The 20,901-nt window shown below is 43.0% G+C and overlaps 1 protein-coding gene across 1 annotated transcript; it reads right to left on the bottom strand.

Annotated features, from left to right (window-relative positions):
* Positions 1-809: 809 nt before the first annotated feature.
* On the bottom strand, positions 810-15,835 carry CDCA7 (cell division cycle associated 7). The gene is made up of 10 exons (XM_066636507.1): positions 15,770-15,835; positions 9,197-9,319; positions 8,682-8,792; positions 6,197-6,448; positions 5,690-5,764; positions 4,608-4,790; positions 3,374-3,514; positions 1,576-1,725; positions 1,246-1,382; positions 810-912 (listed from the first exon to the last, which is right to left on the bottom strand). Exons 1-10 carry the CDS (start codon positions 15,788-15,790, stop codon positions 882-884), a joined length of 1,224 nt encoding a protein of 407 aa, XP_066492604.1. The 5' UTR covers positions 15,791-15,835; the 3' UTR covers positions 810-881.
* Between the last annotated feature and the right edge of the window lie 5,066 nt (positions 15,836-20,901).

Here is a 20,901-nt window from a genome sequence, read left to right as displayed (position 1 = left end):
TACCATCAGCTGCTCACTCCTTTGTTATTTACCATTTTAAGTACTGTGAAAAATGTATTACAAATCTATGAATGCTTCAAGATGAGTAATGGCAACTAAGTGCTCAACTAAGATGAGTAATGGCAACTAACAGGAATACTACACTAGACTTTTATAGTTATGGATACAACTTTTGTTTCTCACAGCTCCCCATTTATGAAATTAACTTTTGTTAAATCTTGGCTGTTCAGAAGGCTTAAAAACCAATCAAACAAGAATTAGCTTTTTAGTCTTTTAAAATGTTTTTCTCTTAAAACATTTTAAAAGACTAAAAAGCTAATTGTTTGATTGGTTTTTAAGCCTTCTACAGATGATAACTTCATAAAACTGATGTTCAGACACGAACCACAAATGAAGTCTTTCCTCCTTTCCAACAAAAGGGAAAACACACTGAACTGAAAGTAAACAGGAAAAGCAGATTTACTTGATTTGGGTGTGATGGCAACAGTTCCAAGGGGAGAACAACATACAGAGCCATTTACATGAAAAATCTCCATGCCAGCTGCCACCAGGAATGCAAGGCCCTGGCGTGGTCACAGTCAGGACCTGTATTTTTATAAGTTATAGCCTTTATGCAAAGCCACTGCCAAGCTGATGTGTCAATTAACTGCCTCCACATGGTGGCATAATGCAGGTAACAATGAATAGCATTCAGTGTGAAGCAAGGCAAGAATGCCTTCTTACAGCACTACAGATTCATGTCTTGTAACATGGAACTCCAATCAAAATGACAAAATGGTTTTTGTTCCATTGTTAAAAAAACTGCTAAGATCACAAAAGAATTAACATTTCGAACAACCTTAAAATCTGTACAAGTAGAAGTGCAGAATGGTTCCAGAACTTTATTCTTGCATTTCAAGTTCTTGTTTCAGACTGTAAAAGGAACACACAAAAATCAATTACTGTATAACAAGAAGAAGCTGAAACACTTAATAGTCTAGCCCCAAACTGTTAAATTAGAAAGGTTTTTTTGGTGTTTTTTTTTACATCTCCCATTTCCAGAGACCCTTTAACAGAGGTGGTTCAGTTGAACCAGGATCTTCAGTCATGGATACCCTTGGATATTCATGGGTACCCTTCCCACAAATCCACATACCCTTTTTCAACATGAAAGCAGGACTACTAGACAGATGTTTACAGCTTTACAATTCTTACAAGATAAGAAAACAGGATCGAGGGGGAGAATAAGAAAAGCACAGAAGTTACCTTTTCAAATATGCATGGACGTTGTCATAACCATGGTACTTGGCCAAGTAAACCAGCACACCTGTTGCACACCGTCCTTCCCGCTGCCTGCAGAAGCTACAGTTGCAGATCCCACGGCAAGGTGGGCAGTGCCAGTTCTAAAGAAAAAAAGCATATACAGTGTGTATATTTTATATATATATTTATATATATAGCTAGAACTAAAGCAGTTTCAGAATGACTCACGCTTTTGTTTAAACAGATATGAGGGTTGTGCCTACATTATAAAGTTTAACTGAAAGCACTCCTCTCTCAAATTTAAAATGGGAACATGGAAGCAAATTATCTTACTGAATCCAACAGAGCAGTCCTGACTTCTTCACCATATCGATTGCGAAGGCAGGGTCCACAGAATTGACCACGTACTCCAAAACATTCTGGATTACGACAGTTGGTCTTGGTATCTATAGTCTTCTGGCGACACTGGTGACAGGTAGAACCCTACCAGATGCAGGAATAGGAACAAGAGAAATCAGGTTTGTGGCTTTTGCAAGAAATAGCATAAGCTGTGGTGCTCAAGCCATTGGTCAGTTTTGCCCCTACTATGCAGACTCCCTTATCTACGCAAAGCAAAGCCCTCTGAAAGGTCCAGTATAAATGCAGAGTTAAGGACAGGGATGATTCAGCACCTCACCTTTGAAATGGGGTGCCATCTTCCATGGGCAGGGAAAGGATGGCTGCCTTGAATGAGGAAAACGGCACAGAGGGAAGTGTTCAACCTCCTTGTACACCATAGTCCTATGCCAGATCCCATGCCAACCTTCTTTGTCAAAAAGTGACACTTCCAGTCCACCTGCAGTTTGGCCCAAAGATTGCAATGTATTCTGAATTTGTTCAGAATACAAAGCCAGCCTACGGTTTTAGCACTATGACAGCAAGCTCCATTCTTGTGCATTGTTCCCCCTTTTATGTTAAAATTTCTCTCTCATTTTCAACTGACTAGCAGACCATAATCTGCTTGATATCAGACCCAGACAAACTATGATATTTGCAAGATGTATAATTTGGCTAGTTAGGATACATCAGGGATGCCCAAACCCCAGCACAGGGGCCACTTGCGGCCCTCAGGGACTCCCAATCCAGCCCGTGGGGAGCCCCTAGTCCCCAATGAGCCACCAGCCCTCCAGAGAATTGCTAGAGCCCATGCTGGCCTGACGCAACTGCTCTCAGCATGAGGGCGACTGTTCGACTTCTTGTGTGAGCTGCAGGACGGTAGACTTACTTTGTGCAAGACCTTTTATAGGCCTTGAACTACTGCAAGACCCTCATTCGTTCATATAAGTTCCATCTCTAATATATTCATTTATGCAAATTTATGTAAATTTGAAATGTAAATTAATTCTTTTTCCCAGCCCCCAACACAGTGTCAGAGAGATGTCGTGGCCCTCCTGCCAAAAACTTTGGGCACCCCTGGGATACATCATCGACAACATATAATTTGACTTTCCTAAATTGGAAGTTAAGAAGAGTATCTAAGCATGCATGAGGGTTGGAAAATAGATACAAGCACAGGGCTCATTCATATTGTGCCAAACCAACATTTTGCATGATTTAGTATTACACCCAAACCAACTCTTTATTATAGGAAGAGGATCATATTTAGAAACAATGTATATTCATAGTTTTTGCAGGTACCTAAAACTGCATATAGAGAGAAAGACAGAACAAACATGCAAGAAATGGGACCCAAATGACAATATCCACGGCTCTTGTGGCCTGATCAAAGACTACAATAGCATCGTATGAAAACAAACAAGGCAGAGGGCAGAAAGCTCTGCTTTATGTAGTATAGCTCCTTGGCTAGATATGGATACTGAAAGTTCATATCTGCTCTGTTAGCCCTAATAATGAAGTGTAAACGATCAACTGTGGTAGCTTCTACCTCTGAAGCAAGGGGATCAGGGCTCTCTTAGCAAAAAATACACTGAAATAAATCCTCAGGATCATGTATACAGTATAGGTTCAAATTCCTAGTAGCAGGAAATAAATAGAACTCTTGTGACCTTGGTTCCGTTACTACCACACAAATGTGCAAGTACAATTATTGGGGCAAAGAAAATATCTGCATATGTGACATGCATATTCTTACCATTACACGATTATACACTTTATCACTGGCAATCTCACATATATTATTCAACTCTTCAGCAGTTATTTCTTCCACGGGACGGATAATGTGGGGGAGAGTCATTCCACTGGAACGCTTTCTTCTGGGAGTATCAATTTCATCCTGAAAGCCGTCAAGAAAACCAAAATACAGTGGTGCCTCGCATAACGAAATTAATTCGTTCCGCGAGTCCTTTCGTTATGCGAGTTTTTCGTTTTGCGAAGCTCGTTTTCCCATAGGAATGCATTGAAATTTAATTAATGTGTTCCTATGGGCAAGAAAAGTCAGAACAAAGTCAAATTTGGTTTACAAAGTGTTTATTAAGTGCTCTTTAAAGGCATACATACTGTACTGAGGATTTCAAAAACGGGGGGATGCTGAGTGGGGAGCGTGAAGGCTGTAATCCTGTGCACACTTTCCTGGGAGCAAGCACGATGGGACTTACTTACATAAACTGACATGAAGATCCTCCCCTTACTAGGATGAACGGGGTCATAAACGGACATGAAGATCTGCCCCTTACTAGGATGAACGGGGTCATAAACTGACATGAAGATCCTCCCCTTACTAGGGTGAAAGGGGTCATAAACTGACATGAAGATCCGCTCCTTACTAGGATGAACGGGATCATAAACTGACATGAAGATCCTCCCCTTACTAGGGTGGACAGAATCATAAACTGACATGAAGATCTTCCCCTTAAAACAAACCAAAGCAAAACAAAAAAAAATTCGTCTTGCGAAGCACGGGTCATAAAAATTCGTTGTGCGAGTTATCAAACTTCGCAAAACGCTTTCGTTCTGCGAGTTTTTCGCTGCGCGGGGCATTCGTTATGCAAGGTACCACTGTATATAAATCCTTTCCCAAAACAAAACCATCAGATTTTGCACACAGTGGCACCAGTGAAATTCTATCTTGTTTTTGGGCTTGTGTCACTACCACTGCATGGAAGAACCATCCTTGTCAATTTCTATTGAAATCTGGGGATTCCTCTCAATCAAAACTTGAGGTTTTCTGTTACAATATTCCTAAAAAAATTCTATTATCCTATCTGTTCATACGTAGTGGTCTGCATTGTGAACTAACAACCTACATTTCTATTTTTCTGCAATAAACTCATCTAGCTATATTTGAAACATCCAGGTTAAGCTTATATTTTCAGTGCTTCCATCCATTATCACTTGGAATCGTAATCAAAAAAATAACCAGCTCAAACCTCAGAGAAATCGTCAGTCTTCCTTCTCACTAACATATAAGGATCCTCTTCATCCTTTACTGACACAGGACTTGGAGGACCTTCAGTCAGAGACCTGGATCTTGTGTGAGGCCTAGAACTTCTGTCTGGATTTCTCCTTAAAGCACTTCTCGGAAATGACTTTCTTGGAGACCGCCGTGGTTTCTGGGATGAGGGACAAAAGATATTTCCAACACATTACAACTTACGCCATTTAATATTTTAGCTATAGTTCCTCCTATCCTGAGCTTCCAACCGAGTAAGCAGGGAAACTATGGTTTAAGGTCATTTGTATGATTCTGTTCTTCACGTACTCAACATTCCCATTGCTATGAGAAGCTGTGCTATGAGAAGAAATTGAGAAGCCCTTGTTAAATGAAAATTAAACAACGTCCTCTCAATTTAGACATCATTTCACACCATAGTTAAGCTTCTTCAATCATGGTTTGGCATAATGTCTAAGACGAGTCCAATGCATCATCAGTTAAGACTAAACAAATGCAAGCTACAGACAAATGTAGTTTTTAGTAAGACAGAAGGGTTTTATGAAACTCCATTTTCCAGAGACCTAATCAACACAGCAGAAACTAGGCTAGACCATACAGGAGAAAGGAAAGGGTAGGCCAGGGGGCCAAGAAAGCAGAGTGTCTACATAAGGAAGATGGGGAGAGAGTGATCTAGAATAATGGCCAAAAATTATTGGGGAGAATTAGGATGATGAGGCTTCACAACAGAATCTAAACCTCTTAGGGTCCCAGTAAGTTTCCAGGTTTGACTAAGCCACACCTTATTTCTAAATCAAAGCATCTTTGTATGCAAAAAGTTAAGAAAACCAAATCTGAACTTTGAAGCTTAGGCTCATTTTTACTGTTTGTATAATATGCAACTGAACAGGACTTTGCTTTATTTGTTTTAGATATAGGGACTTTCAGGTGCTTTTAACTGAACAGAGGTTTTAGAGAATGACAAGCCACCGGCAATCACAGCAGGTGGCAATTGGTTTATCACTTAATAAAGTTAGAAGAAACAGGACTTTGATTTCCACAGCCTATCTTTCTACTCACCAGTGTAGGAGTTGCCAGTGGACCCTTAGTAAAAATCCCAGGTACATTTTTTAATTCAGCCATTAGTTTTGCAAGCTATAAAAGAAAAACCAAAAAGCAGGTGGTAGAATGTTTACTACACTACAGAATTTTGTACTTGATATTTATATCAGACATTCAGATACAACCATTTCTTCTGCATGCAAGAATTTACTATACTGGAAGATCCCTGCTAATCCTCATTAAGTTGTACAGCAGGGTCCTCTTGACCTCCCAGAACCAGTTTTTATTGAAGCTAATCTGAGCATCATTCAGGAAGAGTACAAGTTTCCTATTTAAGAGACTTCTTAAGGTTAGAAGATGGACATACTGAGGAATTGGATAATTTTAACATAAAATATAGAAAAGGAGCCATAATGTTTTTATTAAGTCACATATGGAAGTCTTAATCTTGCAGAAGAATCACTTTTCAATTTGGACAGGGAAAACAATGCTACTACAAGGTTGAGAACTATCCTTTGTACTTACCATAGCCTTGTTCTCCTTTATGTTTAAAGCTCTCTTCTCCAAGAAGCTGGAGCCTTTTTCTTTTTCATCAGAGTCTGACTCCAACTCCAGTTTACACAAAGGTTTACCCACTGAAGCAATGCCACTCTTCACCCTCTTAGACCTTCGAAGTGGAAACTTCATAGCAACTTTTAGAGGAACTAAGCATTTCTGTGGCCTCTTGCCTGAAAATGTATCTTCGTCACTCATATCACTTTCTCCGGAGTTCAGTTTCTATTCAAAATTAAAATGAGACTAGGAAATCACAATTGCTGTTGTGATAGGGCGCTTAATCACAATTCCAGTTTCTTAGAATAAATTCCAGCTGAAGACAATGGAGTTACTCGAAGGCAAGTGAATTTAGAACAAAGCCAATGGCAGAGCACACAGGTTGTCTTATCACTCATAAACCTATTCTAATTAAACTTTGTCAGTTGCTTTTCAGTTACTTAGCTCTCACACTTCTTCAGATCCAAAGTCAAACACTACACTGGAAAGACCCAAAGGAAATTGTAGTGAAATACTTAATCATAGTACAGCAGTCAAGTCATACGGAAGGTAACTGAGGTGTAATGGTTTGCATGTCAAGACAAGAAACCCAGTTGATTCATGTTCAAATCCATGAAGCTCACTAGGTGATCTTGGATAGGATTGTGCCCTAAGTATAGTAAGAGCTTAGATGACCTCTGGGTAACTTTCACAGAGAAACAATAGGATAAACATGCAAGAATAAAATATGCTGCTCACACCCAGTAGGCCCCAACTGTACATTAGCATTTATTCTAAAATAGTGTTCTTCAACCTTGGGGTTGGAAAGCCTCAGTTGTGGGATTGTGGCAACTTACAGGAGTTAAAAAGTTTGAAGACAGGAGGGCAGGAGGTCTGGTCTAGAGGGTAGAGCCTCCATTTGCCTGAAGATTAACATCCACAAGGTCGCCAGTTCAAGGCACCGTGCGACCTTGAAGCAGCTGGCAAGCTGCAGCTGAGCTGTTCCATCTGCTCAGAGCGTGGGAGGATGGAGGCCAGAATGTTAAACCAGATCGGAGTGTAACAGCTTGAATGTGGTGGTTCTTGAAAGAGAGAACCTTCTTTCAATTTGTAAAAATCCCTGCGTGGATTTAATAAGCCTGCCTGTGTAAACCGCCTTGAATAAAGTCTTGAATAAAGACCAAGAAAGGCAGTATATAAATACTGTATATTATTATATTATATTATTAAGACCACCTGACTACAGCACCACCAGGAAAAGGGGAAGGCATCTGGTGTACCCCTTCAGGTACCAGGAGATTGTGTTCCAGTCCTGCTCAGTTCTTAGCAATTGCTAAAATAGTTTTCACTAGTGCCAGCCTTGCTGGTAACTTGTCACAGGGGCAGGGAGTGCACGGGGCAGGCTGTCAAACTTTATTGGGATCTTGGCACAAAAAACAGTTGAAGACTACTGTTCTAAATTATTCCTCAAAGCAGACGCAGCTTCCTGTCTTACTTCAAGACTGCAAATGGAAGGGGAAGCTCCTATTGCACTACCCTCTCAATACTAGTTGCCAAGCCCCATTACTATGAGCTTGAGTAGTCTCAGAGTTTGTGAGGAAACATCTGCAAAGGCAGTAGAATGTGGGCACCACTTGAAGGAGGAAGGGGGAGGGGAGAAAGACAACTACAAGCTATGCAAAAAAAAATACAGCAGGAGGGAAGAGAATGACACACTGAGGATCAAGTAAACTGAAGATCCAACTATAACAATTGCTTGCAACTGGCTCCAGGCTTTAGGAAACCAACACATTAGAATCCTTTCAAGCAGCTGACATTTGACTTTCTCTGTTGTGCTGAACCTATGAAATTCTACCCCTCCTGAAAGCTTGCTTTTATCAGGCCGGTGTTGCTGGTGTTATGATAAATATATTCTGAAAGGGATCTTATGGTGCTGTGCAATATGATGCAACTTAAATTATGATTTATTAATTTTACTGCTTTGGATGCATTGATAAAACTTTTGTATAGAAATAATTGTTTTTAAATCAATATTTTTGCATAATTTAGTCTTTTCCCATTTTCAACCCATTATCTCATCTGTGCAAAAAACTGCTTATACAAATGAATGATCTATTCTAATAAGTTGCATAATACTGAAACCACAAGTCTCATGTTAAGAGAGATTGTTCTTCTGCCATGTGGCAATTTGCCCGTTCACAAATAGCTCACAAGTATTTGTGAGCTAAAAATCTGTGAGCTAAACTAAACCTGAGAGAAGACTGCCTGCATGAACAATGTTTGGCCAGCTTTAGGGGAACCTTTCCCAGGTCTGCAGTGGGGGCCTATGCATGTTTACCCAGTAGTAAGTCACACTTTGTTCAATGGGGCTTACTCCTAGGTAAATGTGCAGCCTTAGTGTAGCTTGCATAAGTCTGCCGTGGCTTCATTGTATATGTTTGGTGTGACAGTAATTAGCAAGTTAAGCTGTACAACTCACCAGCACATCCTGAATCTCACTTTCTGAAAAACCACAGAATGATTCATCATCTGAGTCCTCATGAAAAATTTTAGCCATTTCTTCTGCGACTTCTGGCTTGAAGTTCGGTTTCTTAAAAAGAATAAGTACACTAGGTGTTTCTCTTTTTTAAAAAAAGAATCTATTTTCCATAAACTGTTCAGAGAGCAAATCACATTTTACAAGTGCACTACAAGAGAATAGCTTTTGTAACAAAGAAAAATGGTTCAGGGGGTTTACAAATGGTTTCAGAGCTGTTATGGCAAATCATCAGGCATGTTAGGTTAGGCGACATTTCAAAAGGATAGAATAAGTGGCTAATCTACCTCCAACAATTACTACCTAGAAGCACAAGGGAAAAAGTGAAATGAAATTACAGTACATACTGTATATTCATAACTGCTGTATAGAAATGTAAGCAAAGCATTTTAATAGCGCATAGGGCATTTTTCAGGACTGCACATTCAATTCTGTTTATTCTTGCACTTTTTACTTACCGTGTTTGCAAAATTATCAGAGCCAAAACTGTCACAACTGTCATCAGAGGATGAAGAGGTTTCCATGGGGATCTGTTTTGTATTTCGGAATGCTGCAAATCTCTTCTTTCCTGATAGGTTGCCCTGTGAAATTAAGATGGCAGTTCAATTAGTTACTATAATAAGATTCAATTTCCAAAACAACCTCATGAAACTGATTAGATTATACTAGGTATCAGGACCTGTTATGAAATGGCTTGGTATGGGCCCCAACAGAAAGCAAAACTTTCATCAAATTTTGGGCCACACCAACATCCACAAGCAGCTGCCAAGTACAATCAGCCCACATCTTATGAACAATTGACTTTACAAATTATAAAGTATATGCATGCAATCCCCCCCCCCCAGCCTAAATAGTGCAGGCAATTCTACCCACCACTAGACTTAGGGCCCAATCCTATCCAGCTTTCTAGTGCTGGTGCAGCCTGTAATGAAGAAAGTGTCAATAACTTTGAGGAACCTTGAGGAACCTTGAGGAAGTGTCAATAACTACCTCCCCAACACAGGATGCAGCACATGCCACACTGGCACTGGAAAGTTGGATAGGATTGGGTCCTTACACTGTTTAAGTTCCAGAGCAAGTCTGAAATGAGAGAATGAACCTGCTCTCAGTCATCTCAGTTCCTGCTTATCTCGCATACCATGATTTTAGTTATTGAAAAGACAGGACATATTTGTTGGATTTAAGGGAATTTCAGCTAAATGTGATTTTGGTTTTACATGCTGCCATTGGAACATAATCCTTTATTTCTTTCTAAAGCATTATCACCATAACAATTAGTATCAAAGAGTCTGTCAACTGTATTGACGCCTACAAGTTATTTTAGTTTAGATTTAAAATGTCTAAAGTTAAACCTGTTGATCAGTTTTTAAACTAACACAATGGCTTTGCATCGAATATGGCACATCTTTTCCCTATGTAAATGCCTAGCTTTTCTGGTTAACTCTGCCAGTTCTATTAGGAACACAGAACTGTGGTCAGTTCCCATACCTGTTTTAGCCAATGGCACCCATACCTCTCACTCAACGCTTAGGGACTGCCAGCATTTCAGTTAATGCAGAACCAGATCATTCATGAGATTGTATCGATACAAGTGGAGTCAGTCCAGATTTGGAAGTAGCATAACAAAAGTAAAATTTAGCTGAATACAGTTGTACAAATTGGTTCTTATTGCACAGAGTCAAAGTAAGAGATAAAATTTATTCGCCAGGTCAATAATCTACTAAGGAAAATGTGTGTTCCTACAATGAAACCTGGGTTTGGCAGACTTCCAGAGAGTTAAAGTACTTCTATAGGAAATGCATGCCAACCTTTCTCTTAAGCCATTTCTGCACAACGTTGCATACATGCAACAGGTATCAAATGTGTATACTTGAGGGCTGGGCAGAAATGGGGATCTGTGTAGACAGAAATGATCATAATACAATTCAATATGACATACTATCACTAGAGTTGCCTCAAATATTCTTCCACCCATAGAAGGCTCTTTACAGTTACTGTTCCACCCAGCAATGCAGTATTAGATTTTTGTTTCCTTTACCAAACTGCAGCAGCAGCAGCAACAACAGTATTTACGGTTTACAGAGAAAAGCAAACAAAAAACTAATAGCTCCCTGTCCCCAAAGGGCTCACAATCTAAAAAGATGCAAAAGAAAACAAGCAGACAGCCACTAGAAAAGACACTGCTGGAGTGAGGTGGGCCAGTTACTCTCCCCCTGCTAAAAAAAGGAGCACCCACTTGAAAAAGTGCCTCTTACCCAGTTAGCAGGGCTGCACATACAAGCTGGACTGGAATGCTTTACAGGTAGTGGGGGTAAGCCCTAAATACACTGTATTTACAGCCCAATCCTATCCAACTTTCCAGTTGTGCTAGTGGGGCATGTGCTACATTCATGGAGGCCTCCCCCAAATAAGGGAATATTTGTTCCCTTAACCTAGAGGTTGCACTGCTGCTGCATTAGCACTGGAAAGTTGGAAAGGATTGGGTTGTTAATGGGTTTTAGTTCTGAGTAAAGGTCTAGCAATTGGAGTACTAAGACCACAATCCTATGCACATTTACCTGGGAGGAAGCTTTAATGAATAGAGTACAGGTGGAGCCTATTTATTAGTTCCTTGACTCGGCACAATTAACAAAAACGTGTTATGCTAAATTCCATAGTTATGCAAATACACTGCAGCCTGACACTTCCGGATGGAAGTAAACTAAGGCAGCTGTTATCAATCCCTCCCCTCAGTACTCATCCCTCCCGTTGCCAGCTGCCCAGCTTCTTTCACATAGGATGCTGTCCAGCCCTATGCATTTCTCCTCAGAAGTAAACCCCATTCCAGTCAATGGGGCTTACTCCCAGGAAAGTGTGGAGAGGACTGTAGGCTAAATCTCATGCTTTGCTTGTGTCCATGATAGCCTGCACCATGGGGGGGGGGAAATTTGGCAAACACTCCCTGGGCTTTTTAAAGCAATCCTCTCTGTTGCTACCACACCTGCCCCTGTGTGAGTGAGGTGAGAGAAAGAGAGCTCCACCTTGCTTGCACAGTGTTCTAGCTACAGAGATTTTTGCCCCCCCCCCCTTCCCCTCTTCAGCCTCTTTGCTGGCTCAGGGGCTCCAGGAGTGTTACTGTTCCTTTGCAAGGGGAACCTCTTCCAGGGCTCCAGGGCTATTTCCCTGCCTGGGCGAGGCAGAGCCTTTTTGCAGTGTTTTGGGCTGCCTGGAAATGGAGCGAGATGCCAGCACAGGGCAAAGGTGGTGAAGGTGTGTGTGAATTTCAGTTCCCCCACCCCATTCTTGTTGAGACAAATCTGCAGATAAAAAAATCTGTGGTTAAATAGGCCACACCTGTACAACCTACTTCCAAGTAAATATGAATAGATTTGTGCTACAAACATATTTGTTCTTTTTTTTAAGCCAAACATTTACTAAAGTAGATGTTATGAAATAAAGGATCAGCACATGGAAACAACCAAAGATTTTTAACTCAAAGGATGACTGTAAACTGACCAAACACCAATACACCAACTGACCAATACACCATGTTTTTGTCCCTCCTTTTGTAATGTTTTCAGTGCCAGCTACACACTTCCTAGTCTTTCAAAGTCTGAAATAAAATAAGTTCCAAATCTAAAGCACAAGACCCTTAAGGCCACCTTGCAATGTTTTTCCTCAAATCCCAACTTCTACCATGTTGTTCTAAGAGGGTAAAAACCAAAGGAAAGAATCACTCTTCACTATAAAGCATTTTTCCTCTTACAGGTTTAAACTTGGAACTGCTTCCCCAAGGCCAAATATTTATCACTTAACAGAACTGTAGTGCAGAAAAGAAAAAAGACTAAGGGAAAAACCCCTGTTCAGTTGCTGATAGGTGGCCCCAAACAGAAGTTAAATCACTGTCTCCATACTGTTACTAGAACTAAAATGAGGCCAAAGGCATTTCCACAATACAGTCTGTAACTCATAAAATAACAGCTTAAGTGGAACTTGTCCAAAGTACATATTAAGATTATTATTATTAAGGCTATTTGTAAACCAACAAAGTAATTTGCATAGAAAACAAAATAAATAATACACTCTCTCACTTTAGTGGGACTTACTGCAGGTATATGTGTTTAGAATTAGTGTACAAGTTAATAAGGCAAAATCCAATGGAAGGCTTGCTTCCATTGCTTCCATAAAGTAAGCACAACAGCGTTCAGCAGGATTTACTTCCAAATAAGCAGCAGGGTTGATGGCTCAGCTCTGAAACTGGCCTTCAATTCCAGGATGCCACCCTGCAGCATATACTGTACAGTATATGTTGCACAACATATGTACACATGCTGTACATGTGCATGCACAATGTTGCACAACAACATTTTGTACATATGTATATGCATATACATATGCCTATATGCATATGGAGCTCTGAAACTGGCCTTCAATTCCAGGATGCCACCCTGCAACATATACTGTACATTTTGTACATATGTTGTTGTGCATATGTTGTACGTATGCATATACATATGCATATATTGTACATATACATATGTTGTACAACAACACAGCAAAATTCCTGCCTGTGAGGATGTGGCTTTTCTTATCACCAAGGAACCATTACCCACAACCACTTCCTACAGTTAACAACCATCTGGGATTAAGGAATTTAGAGGGAAGGATTTCCAGGCCTGAAAAGATGCCTCCCAGACAAGTTGGAGCCTGTTGTGGAGCCAAACCTTGAGAAGGCAGGCAGAGGTTAACAAATGAATAGAGATTTTCTTGAAACTACAGACCCCACAGAAACCACTTGCAGCTGCCTCTTTCAACCCACCTACTCAAAACTACTGAAATGAAACAGCAGCTGCTTAGGCTGCAATCCTATACATGCTTACCCAGGAGTTGGTCCCAGTAAACCCAATGAGACGTACTTCAGAGCTGACATGGCTAGGACTGGGCTGTGAGAGGACTCACCAACACCGATCTAAAGCCCGATCCTAAGCATATCTACTCTGAGGTAAGTTCCATTAGAGTCAATGGGGCTTACTCCCAGGAAAGTGTGGCTAGGATTGGGCTGCTACTCTTGGTTACTTTTGCAGTGGGACACTAACAGGACTCTAGGCATGTCTACTCAGAAGTAAGTTTCACTGAGTTCAGGGGGGCTTACTCCCAGGAAAGCGTGGAGAGGACTGCAGCCTCTACTACTGAGGGACAGAAAGAAAATCACAGCCAAGGCGCGTGGCGGGTCAACTCTCTGTGCTGGAGACGTGGCTTTGAGGCGGGGGGGGGTCCCATTGAGGGCTGCAGCCAGAGGCACCCCCTTCCCTTCTTGCGAGGGTCTCAGTTAAAGAGGACCCCACGCGCCCTACTGCCTGCGGGTGCCCAGTGCGAGCGACTCTCACCAAGTGCGCCCTGCCCGTGGAGCTGGCGCAGGAAGGAGGCCCCGGGGCGGCATCTGCAGCTCCAGCACAAAGGGAGGGGCACGTCGGGTTGGGGGAGCCTCAGGGGGTTGAGTGCGCAGGAAGGGCGGGCGCTCGCCCTACTTCCCCGGCCAGGGAGGGAGTCGCCTCCTCCATCTTCCTGACTAGAGAAGCACATGGCGGGGGGGCGCTGGTTCACCAATTCTAGGCATGCCTACTCAGAAGTAAGTCCCACTGTGTCCAATGGCTCCCGCTCCCAGGAAAGCGTGCATAAGGCTGCACGCCTTCCTGAGAGTAAGTCCCACTGAACGCAACAGGGCTTACTTCTGAGTAGTCACGCGCAGGATCGTGCCCCAAGGCTGCAATCCCGTGCACGCTGCCACGCGGCTGAGGCTACGAGCCTGTCCACGCTTACCTGGGAGGAAGCCCCATTGGCTATGGTGGGATGTAACTTCTGGTAGACATGCAGAGGCCACGAAACGCAATGGGGACTTTGGGCTGAGAAAAGGCGCAGGATCGCGCTGTAAGGCTGCAATCCTATGTACGCTTTCCCGAGAGCAGGCTCTACTGAAGACAATGAGACTTACTTCTGAGTAGACAGGGGTAGGATTGTGCTCTAACTCAGCCGCCCTAGGAGGGAAACAAAAGCTGTGGGAGGGCGATTTATGGGGGGGGGCGCCAGCCCCCAATGCAACTCTCACAGCCCAATCCTCTCCACACTTTCCTGGGGGTAAGCCCCATTGAGTGGGGCTGTTACTTGACTACCATTTCACGCGCGTTTGAGGCTTTGGGGGGTCCCCTTGAACCCAGCGGGGCTGCTTTCCAAATCAACTATGCCTCGGATTGCAACATTTCGGGGCTGCGATGCCCCCCGCAGAACCCCAGCCCCACACCAAGGGGATCAGCCTGCAAGGCGGGAACGGCAAGGGCGCTCTGCAGACGCTCCGCAGCTCTCTCCAGCAACACTTGCGGATCTGAAAAGTTGGTTTGCGTGCTGGAAACAGGCTAAAGCAAGAGCGAGCTTGGGCTGAAATGCAGCACGGCCACAATGCATCCAACTTTGTTCTGGGTAAAAACCCAATCCCATCCATGCCTACTCAGAAGTAGGTCCCATGCTAGTCAATGGAGTCTACTTCCAGGTAAGTGGATAGGATTGCAGCCTGGGAGCCCAATCCTATGCATGCCTACTCAGAAGTAAGTCCCATGATAGTACTCCCAGGAAAGTGTGGGTAGGACTGCAGTCGAAGGCGGCATTCCTAGGCACACTTTTCCACGTGGGGTAGGACCCACTGGACGTGATGAAGCTGCCCAATGCATAAAGCTGCAGGGGGTTCGGCTGCAGTCGGCATAAAGAGCGCTCGGCTGAGTCGTGGGGACTTGCCGGGCTTCCCAGCAAGCATGCTTGCGGGTGCTCTGCACAGAACTCAAGGGATGCATCACTCCCTCCCCCCCTCCCTCCCTCCCTCCCTCGAGTCCCGCTCTGAAGGCAGGCCTTTTCCAACTCCCCTCCACGCGGGACCACCAGAAACTTTTCTTTGCAGTCCCATCGAGAGAGCCCTTTTCTATGCAGAGCCTACTGGGGAAGCCAACTCCGCCGCTTCCAGTGGGGCGCACTCCCAGGTGTGCATGCCCTGCCCACGCACCTACCTGCACAGCGAAGGGATTCATGCTGCTGATGCCTGAGTGTGCCACTCGCGGGGGTGCTGCAGCCACTCAACCCGCCGGGGAAGGAAGGCACACGCTGCAGGCTCGCGCCAAAGCAGCTCTGAACTCGCCGGGGGCGGGGATGGGGGTGTGTGCGCTTTTTCCCGCGAAGATGCCCGGGGTCCTGAAAGGTTCGCAGAGCGCTCTTGCTGGGCACTCCTGGCTCTTGCAGGGGCGCTTCCTGGTCCTGTTTTCCTCCAGGGAGACAAGAGTGGGAAGCGCAGGGGAAGCACAGGTGACAAAGGAGATCCTGGCTGCCTTTCTTTTTGAATCGTGCCATCGTAGCCTCTGTGGGGCTGCAAGGACCCAGCTCAGTGGCGCGAAATAGCAATGCAAGTATTTGCATAGGGGATGGGGGGGGAGATCAGGCTGCAACACGACTGGGGAGGAAGCGGCAGGCTCAAAGCTCCATTTCTTTTTGCTCCTGCCAGAACAAGTCAACCAGCAGAAGTTAGAGTATGCAATGGCCTCCCTCCTCTTTAGTGAACCCATTCTGAGCCATGCTTTAGCCGCCAAAGTGGAGCACACAACTTCCCAACAAAACAAACATTCACGTTGCAAGGAATTTTTTTTTAGGGGGGCGGGACACTTTAAGTCTGCAGTCCTATGAAATGCAGCACGGCCAAAATGCATCTAACTTTGTTCTGGGTAAAAACCCAATCCCATCCATGCCTACTCAGAAGTAAGTCCCATTTGTCAGTGGGGTTTACTCCCCAGTAGGTGTGGATAGGATTTTACACTACACTTTGTTGAAAACACTTACTGACTCCAGGAGAAGCTGACATGATATTGATTTGATTTGTTTTGGGTGGCTTCCCTATGTGATGGTCAATCACGGGCGCATACAGTGTTCTTACTTTTTCCTGGGAAAAATACAACAGGAAGGCTGTTTTCTAGACACACAATATGGATTCTTTCAAGCCTAGAGCCTTTTACATGTGGGAATCAGTTGAAATGTGTACACAGGGCATGACGTCACAGGGATGGGGTCCTGTGAGTTCCTGAAGTTCGTAAATGTGAAAACAAACTTAACACTCTGTAATACTTCTTCAGGTGGTGCTCTGTGTCTTATTGTAAAGTTGACACAAAAAAGTTTTATGGCAGTTTATTTATTATTTAAGAATTTGTATCCCTCCTTTCTCCTACACATTAGGGGCATCCAAGGCAGGTTACAAGGTAAAAACAAAACTTAGGGCACAATCCTAACCAACATTCGAGCACAAGATAAGGGCAATGCAGCTCCAAGGTCAGGGAAGGAACATTCCCTTACTTTGAGGAGGCCTCTGTGAGTGCCCCCCAACTGCAGCATGCAGCACATGTCCCCTTGGCACAGCTATGCCAGTACTGGAATGTTGGTTAGGATTTGGGCCTTAATTTAAGAAATAAGCTTTTACAATCCTGTCCATCAGTTGCATGAAGTACTGTATTTATTCTCATTTGACTGGTGCGCAACATTTTAGGCATCTGATGAAGTTGGCCATAACCTGCTAAAACATATACTACAATAAATTGTGTTAGTGCTCTTTAACGTGTCCTTAAAGGTGCAAGATGCTCTCTGGTGTTTTTGCTCCAACAGGGCGATACCTCTGAAAAGTATTGCACAGAGTAATGCAATGTGAAAAAATAGCACTGAGCCTCTATACACCTGAAGAGATTTAAATATAGTATACTGCCTTCAGGGATGACTGCCAAGGTGCAAATGTAGTTACAGGTCGCAGTTCGCCTTTTTTGCTATTCTTTCTACTCCACAAGCGTTTAAGAAAGGCACTCATTGACTTTAAGTCAAACTGCGCTGCACGTGTGTGGCACACACAAGCCACATAATCTGTAACATGAACCAAGAATGATCCAGAAAACAGAGATCTTACACAGAGCCCATCACAATAGACTATGAAGAGTATGTAAACTCTCTGTGGGTTATTATTCCTTGTGAGCAGGCTGACATGTAAAAGACTCTCCATTTTAAATAAGCCCTTAATTACATACTTACCTGCACCAGTGGCTTCTCAGAGTGCATGCCAGAGCAAATGAACTAAAAACAGTTCTCTAGAGAGTAGAGCACACTCCATTCTCCTAAATCCACTCAGGAATGTTTTTTCAGCCAGCAGAGAAAGGAATTTCTCCCCACCCTGGTTGGCCTTGAACACTGTTTAGCTTCCCAGAAAGCTATCAGAAAGGGAAAATATATCAAAAAGTAAAATATTTCAGCTAACCAGAAACACTTGTTGATGATGTCTAAAACTAATTGCTTCTTAGAAGTCTTATGAGAATAATGCAGACATTTCATAGATTTGTGTTGGAGAGGCAAGCAGGATTGAAATCACGGGGGACTTAAAACTGGCTAGATTGTGCTTTTTATGTTAATGGAGACACTCCCTGCTCCAAAATCATCTTTATATTAGGCAGTGCTTATCTGTGTTAGGAGGAAGGCCTTAACAGCTCTTTTCCTGAAGGAGAATTTTATTTATATGACACTTTTAAACAGAGTTCTCAAAGCAGTTTATGCAGGAAAGGAAGAGGATTCTTTGTCTCAAAGAGCTCACAGTCCAAAAAGAGATGCATTGAAACAACATAGGAAGAACAGGCTGTTATTTCACATCACGTACCGACAGTTAAAACTGCCGTTATGCTGTAGCATGATGTGAGGACTTTTTGGATGTCACTCTTCACAGGTGGGGCTTGATGGAGTTGCCCCTCTCCTTCACCAGTGTTGGCAGTGACTGTATTGTGAGAGCACTTCAGCCAGTAAGAGGAAAATAGGGATCCCAATATCCACCCCCCATGTCAGCCATTCTCAACCTTTTTTGGCTATGGCCTCTTAGACACTGACAGATAAATATAAAATCATTTATTATTGAACAGCAAGTCTGTGGCCCCCTTCAAATGTGCCAGGGCTCTCCAGGGGGCTATATGGCACCTGCTGAGAATGGCTGGTTTAGATAGTTATGAATGAGCTGTGGTAAGCTCACCTTTGGCTCTCCACCACCAGCAAAAGTAGAGTGAGAGCTATTCTTTTCAGAACAAGCCACTGGTCTATGTTACTAAGGAAAAAAGCTGACAAATTGTAGTTTCTTAACACATCAGAATTTGATACTGGCTTGTTCTAGTCGGTTAACAAGTTGGTGTGCTCAGAATGTGTATGTAATGGAGAACTGCGGCTTGTTCTTAAAATAAAGCAAACAGTTATTGAGCTGTCGTCGGTGCACTGTCAGCACATCATCCAAATAGGATTGGGCTATTAGTTCCCTTGACTTGCAGTCAGCCAACCTGTTCACAAACTAATTACCCCTGAACTAACATTTTTGCTGTACTGCAATATCTTCAGTGCACAAGGGCCACTAATGCAGAGATCCTGGTCATGATCCCTGCTTGTTATTGCTTGAGGCTACAGCAGGGCTCTCCAAAACCCAGCCCACAGGCTGGATTCTGAGTTTGGAAACAGCCCCCTCCCTGTGTGTGGTGCTTACCGTTCTGCATCCCTGTGCCCAAATCAGCTTGAAAGAAGCACAGTGTCATGGCAGAACGGTAAGCACCAATCGGGACAGGGAGGACTTTTTTGGGACACCACAGGTTCCAGTTTGGAGACCTCTGGGCTATACCATATTCTCTGCATCCAGTTGTGGTTTTAGAAGTCATCTTTCATGTAGATGGAGGAGACTGCGGAGATGAGCCTGATGAATCCTTTTGCAAATATTAAGATAAGGAAAACTCATAAATGTAGGAACAGTATTTCAGCTTTACTTAGCCGTGGAGCGAGATGCTCAAAGGACAGATTGGCTTGATAGAGATCAAATGCATTATAGCACAAGCCACAGTTGCATATAAGAACATAAAGAAAGCCCTAGTAACTCAACAGCTGCCTCTGGAAAGTTGATAAAGACAACCAACGGCATACTTCTCTCCCACCACTGCTCGCTTGCAATTGATATTCAGAGGCATGCTGCCACTGACCCTAGAGGTAGTGAATCATCATCATAACTAGTAGCTGCTGCTAGACATATCCTTCATGACTTTGTGCAAACCCACCACATCCTGGGGTATACTAATGTGAGAGGGGGAATAAAATTCACCACCAAGATCCACCCCCTCACTGCCCTGCCCCATCCCTGCCCCAACCCTATCCTTCCCCACCCACAGCCTTATTTAACTATCCACCATAGCCCCAAAATTTATTTCCTGGTTCATCATGACAGCTTAGTTGCCATCAGTGTACCATGTATGTGAAGCTGGGATTTTTTGCTCCAATCCAATCACTTTACACTTGTTGACATTGACCTGCATTTGCCATTTCATTGCCAATTCATCCAATTTGGAGAGGTCTTTTTGGAGCACTTTGCTACATGTCATTCATAAGATTTATTCTTTAATAGTAAAAGGAGTTGTTGTTTTTTTGCATTTATGGTTTTACGAAGACTCAAGTTTTCAGGTTTAATTTGACAATGGGTGCAATCCTAACCCCGTATGTCAGTGCTTTCCAGCACTGACATAGCGGTGCCAATGGGATATGTGCTGCATCCTGCAGTTGGGTGTCACTCATGGAGGCCTCCTAAAATTAAGGGAATGTTTGTCCCCTGACCTCAGAGCTGCATTGCCTTTGTGTCAGTGCTGGAAAGCACTAACATAAGGGTTTAGGATTGCGCCCAATATGTGATACTGCTATTCTTGAGAGTACAAACAAACCTAGGCATGTGATATGCAGTGTACCCAAAGCATTAAAAAAAAAACACTCTTTAAAAGTTACAAAATGAAATAACTTCCTCTTTCCAATTCATTCATTTATTTAATTAAACTTTTGAAAATTGACAGCTAACCAATTTTGGCAAACTTTTAAAAGCTCTGCCTCAATGAAGAACTTTAAAATAATATACATGCACAATTAAATTAATGCTTGCCAATGTGAAATTTCCATTTTCTTCCTCACTCTTCTGTTCTGAGAACTGACAACCCTACTATAAAAAGAAGTGGGGCGGAGAGGGATGGACAATTACCAATGGTTATTTAACAACATATTCTGATTCAACCTTTTCTGCAGCAGACATTTAACATGATTCTGTGCTTTCGTGCATATATAGGAT

This window comes from Tiliqua scincoides, chromosome 1, assembly GCF_035046505.1.
Source record: "Tiliqua scincoides isolate rTilSci1 chromosome 1, rTilSci1.hap2, whole genome shotgun sequence".
In the NCBI taxonomy this organism is placed as follows: domain Eukaryota; kingdom Metazoa; phylum Chordata; class Lepidosauria; order Squamata; family Scincidae; genus Tiliqua; species Tiliqua scincoides.
The sequence above is the reverse complement of the archived record's forward strand: the minus strand, read 5'-3'. Positions and strand labels throughout refer to the sequence as shown.

Bases quoted from the DNA above. Each gene is read 5' to 3' on its own strand.
- CDCA7 (XM_066636507.1), bottom strand. From the start codon at position 15,790: ATGAATCCCTTCGCTGTGCAG. The intron at 4,791-5,689 runs GTGAGTAGAAAG...CCCTCATCCCAG, and splicing joins CACTGGCAACTCCTACACTG to AAACCACGGCGGTCTCCAAG. The intron at 1,726-3,373 runs GTAAGAATATGC...TGCATCTGGTAG, and splicing joins AAGTGTATAATCGTGTAATG to GGTTCTACCTGTCACCAGTG.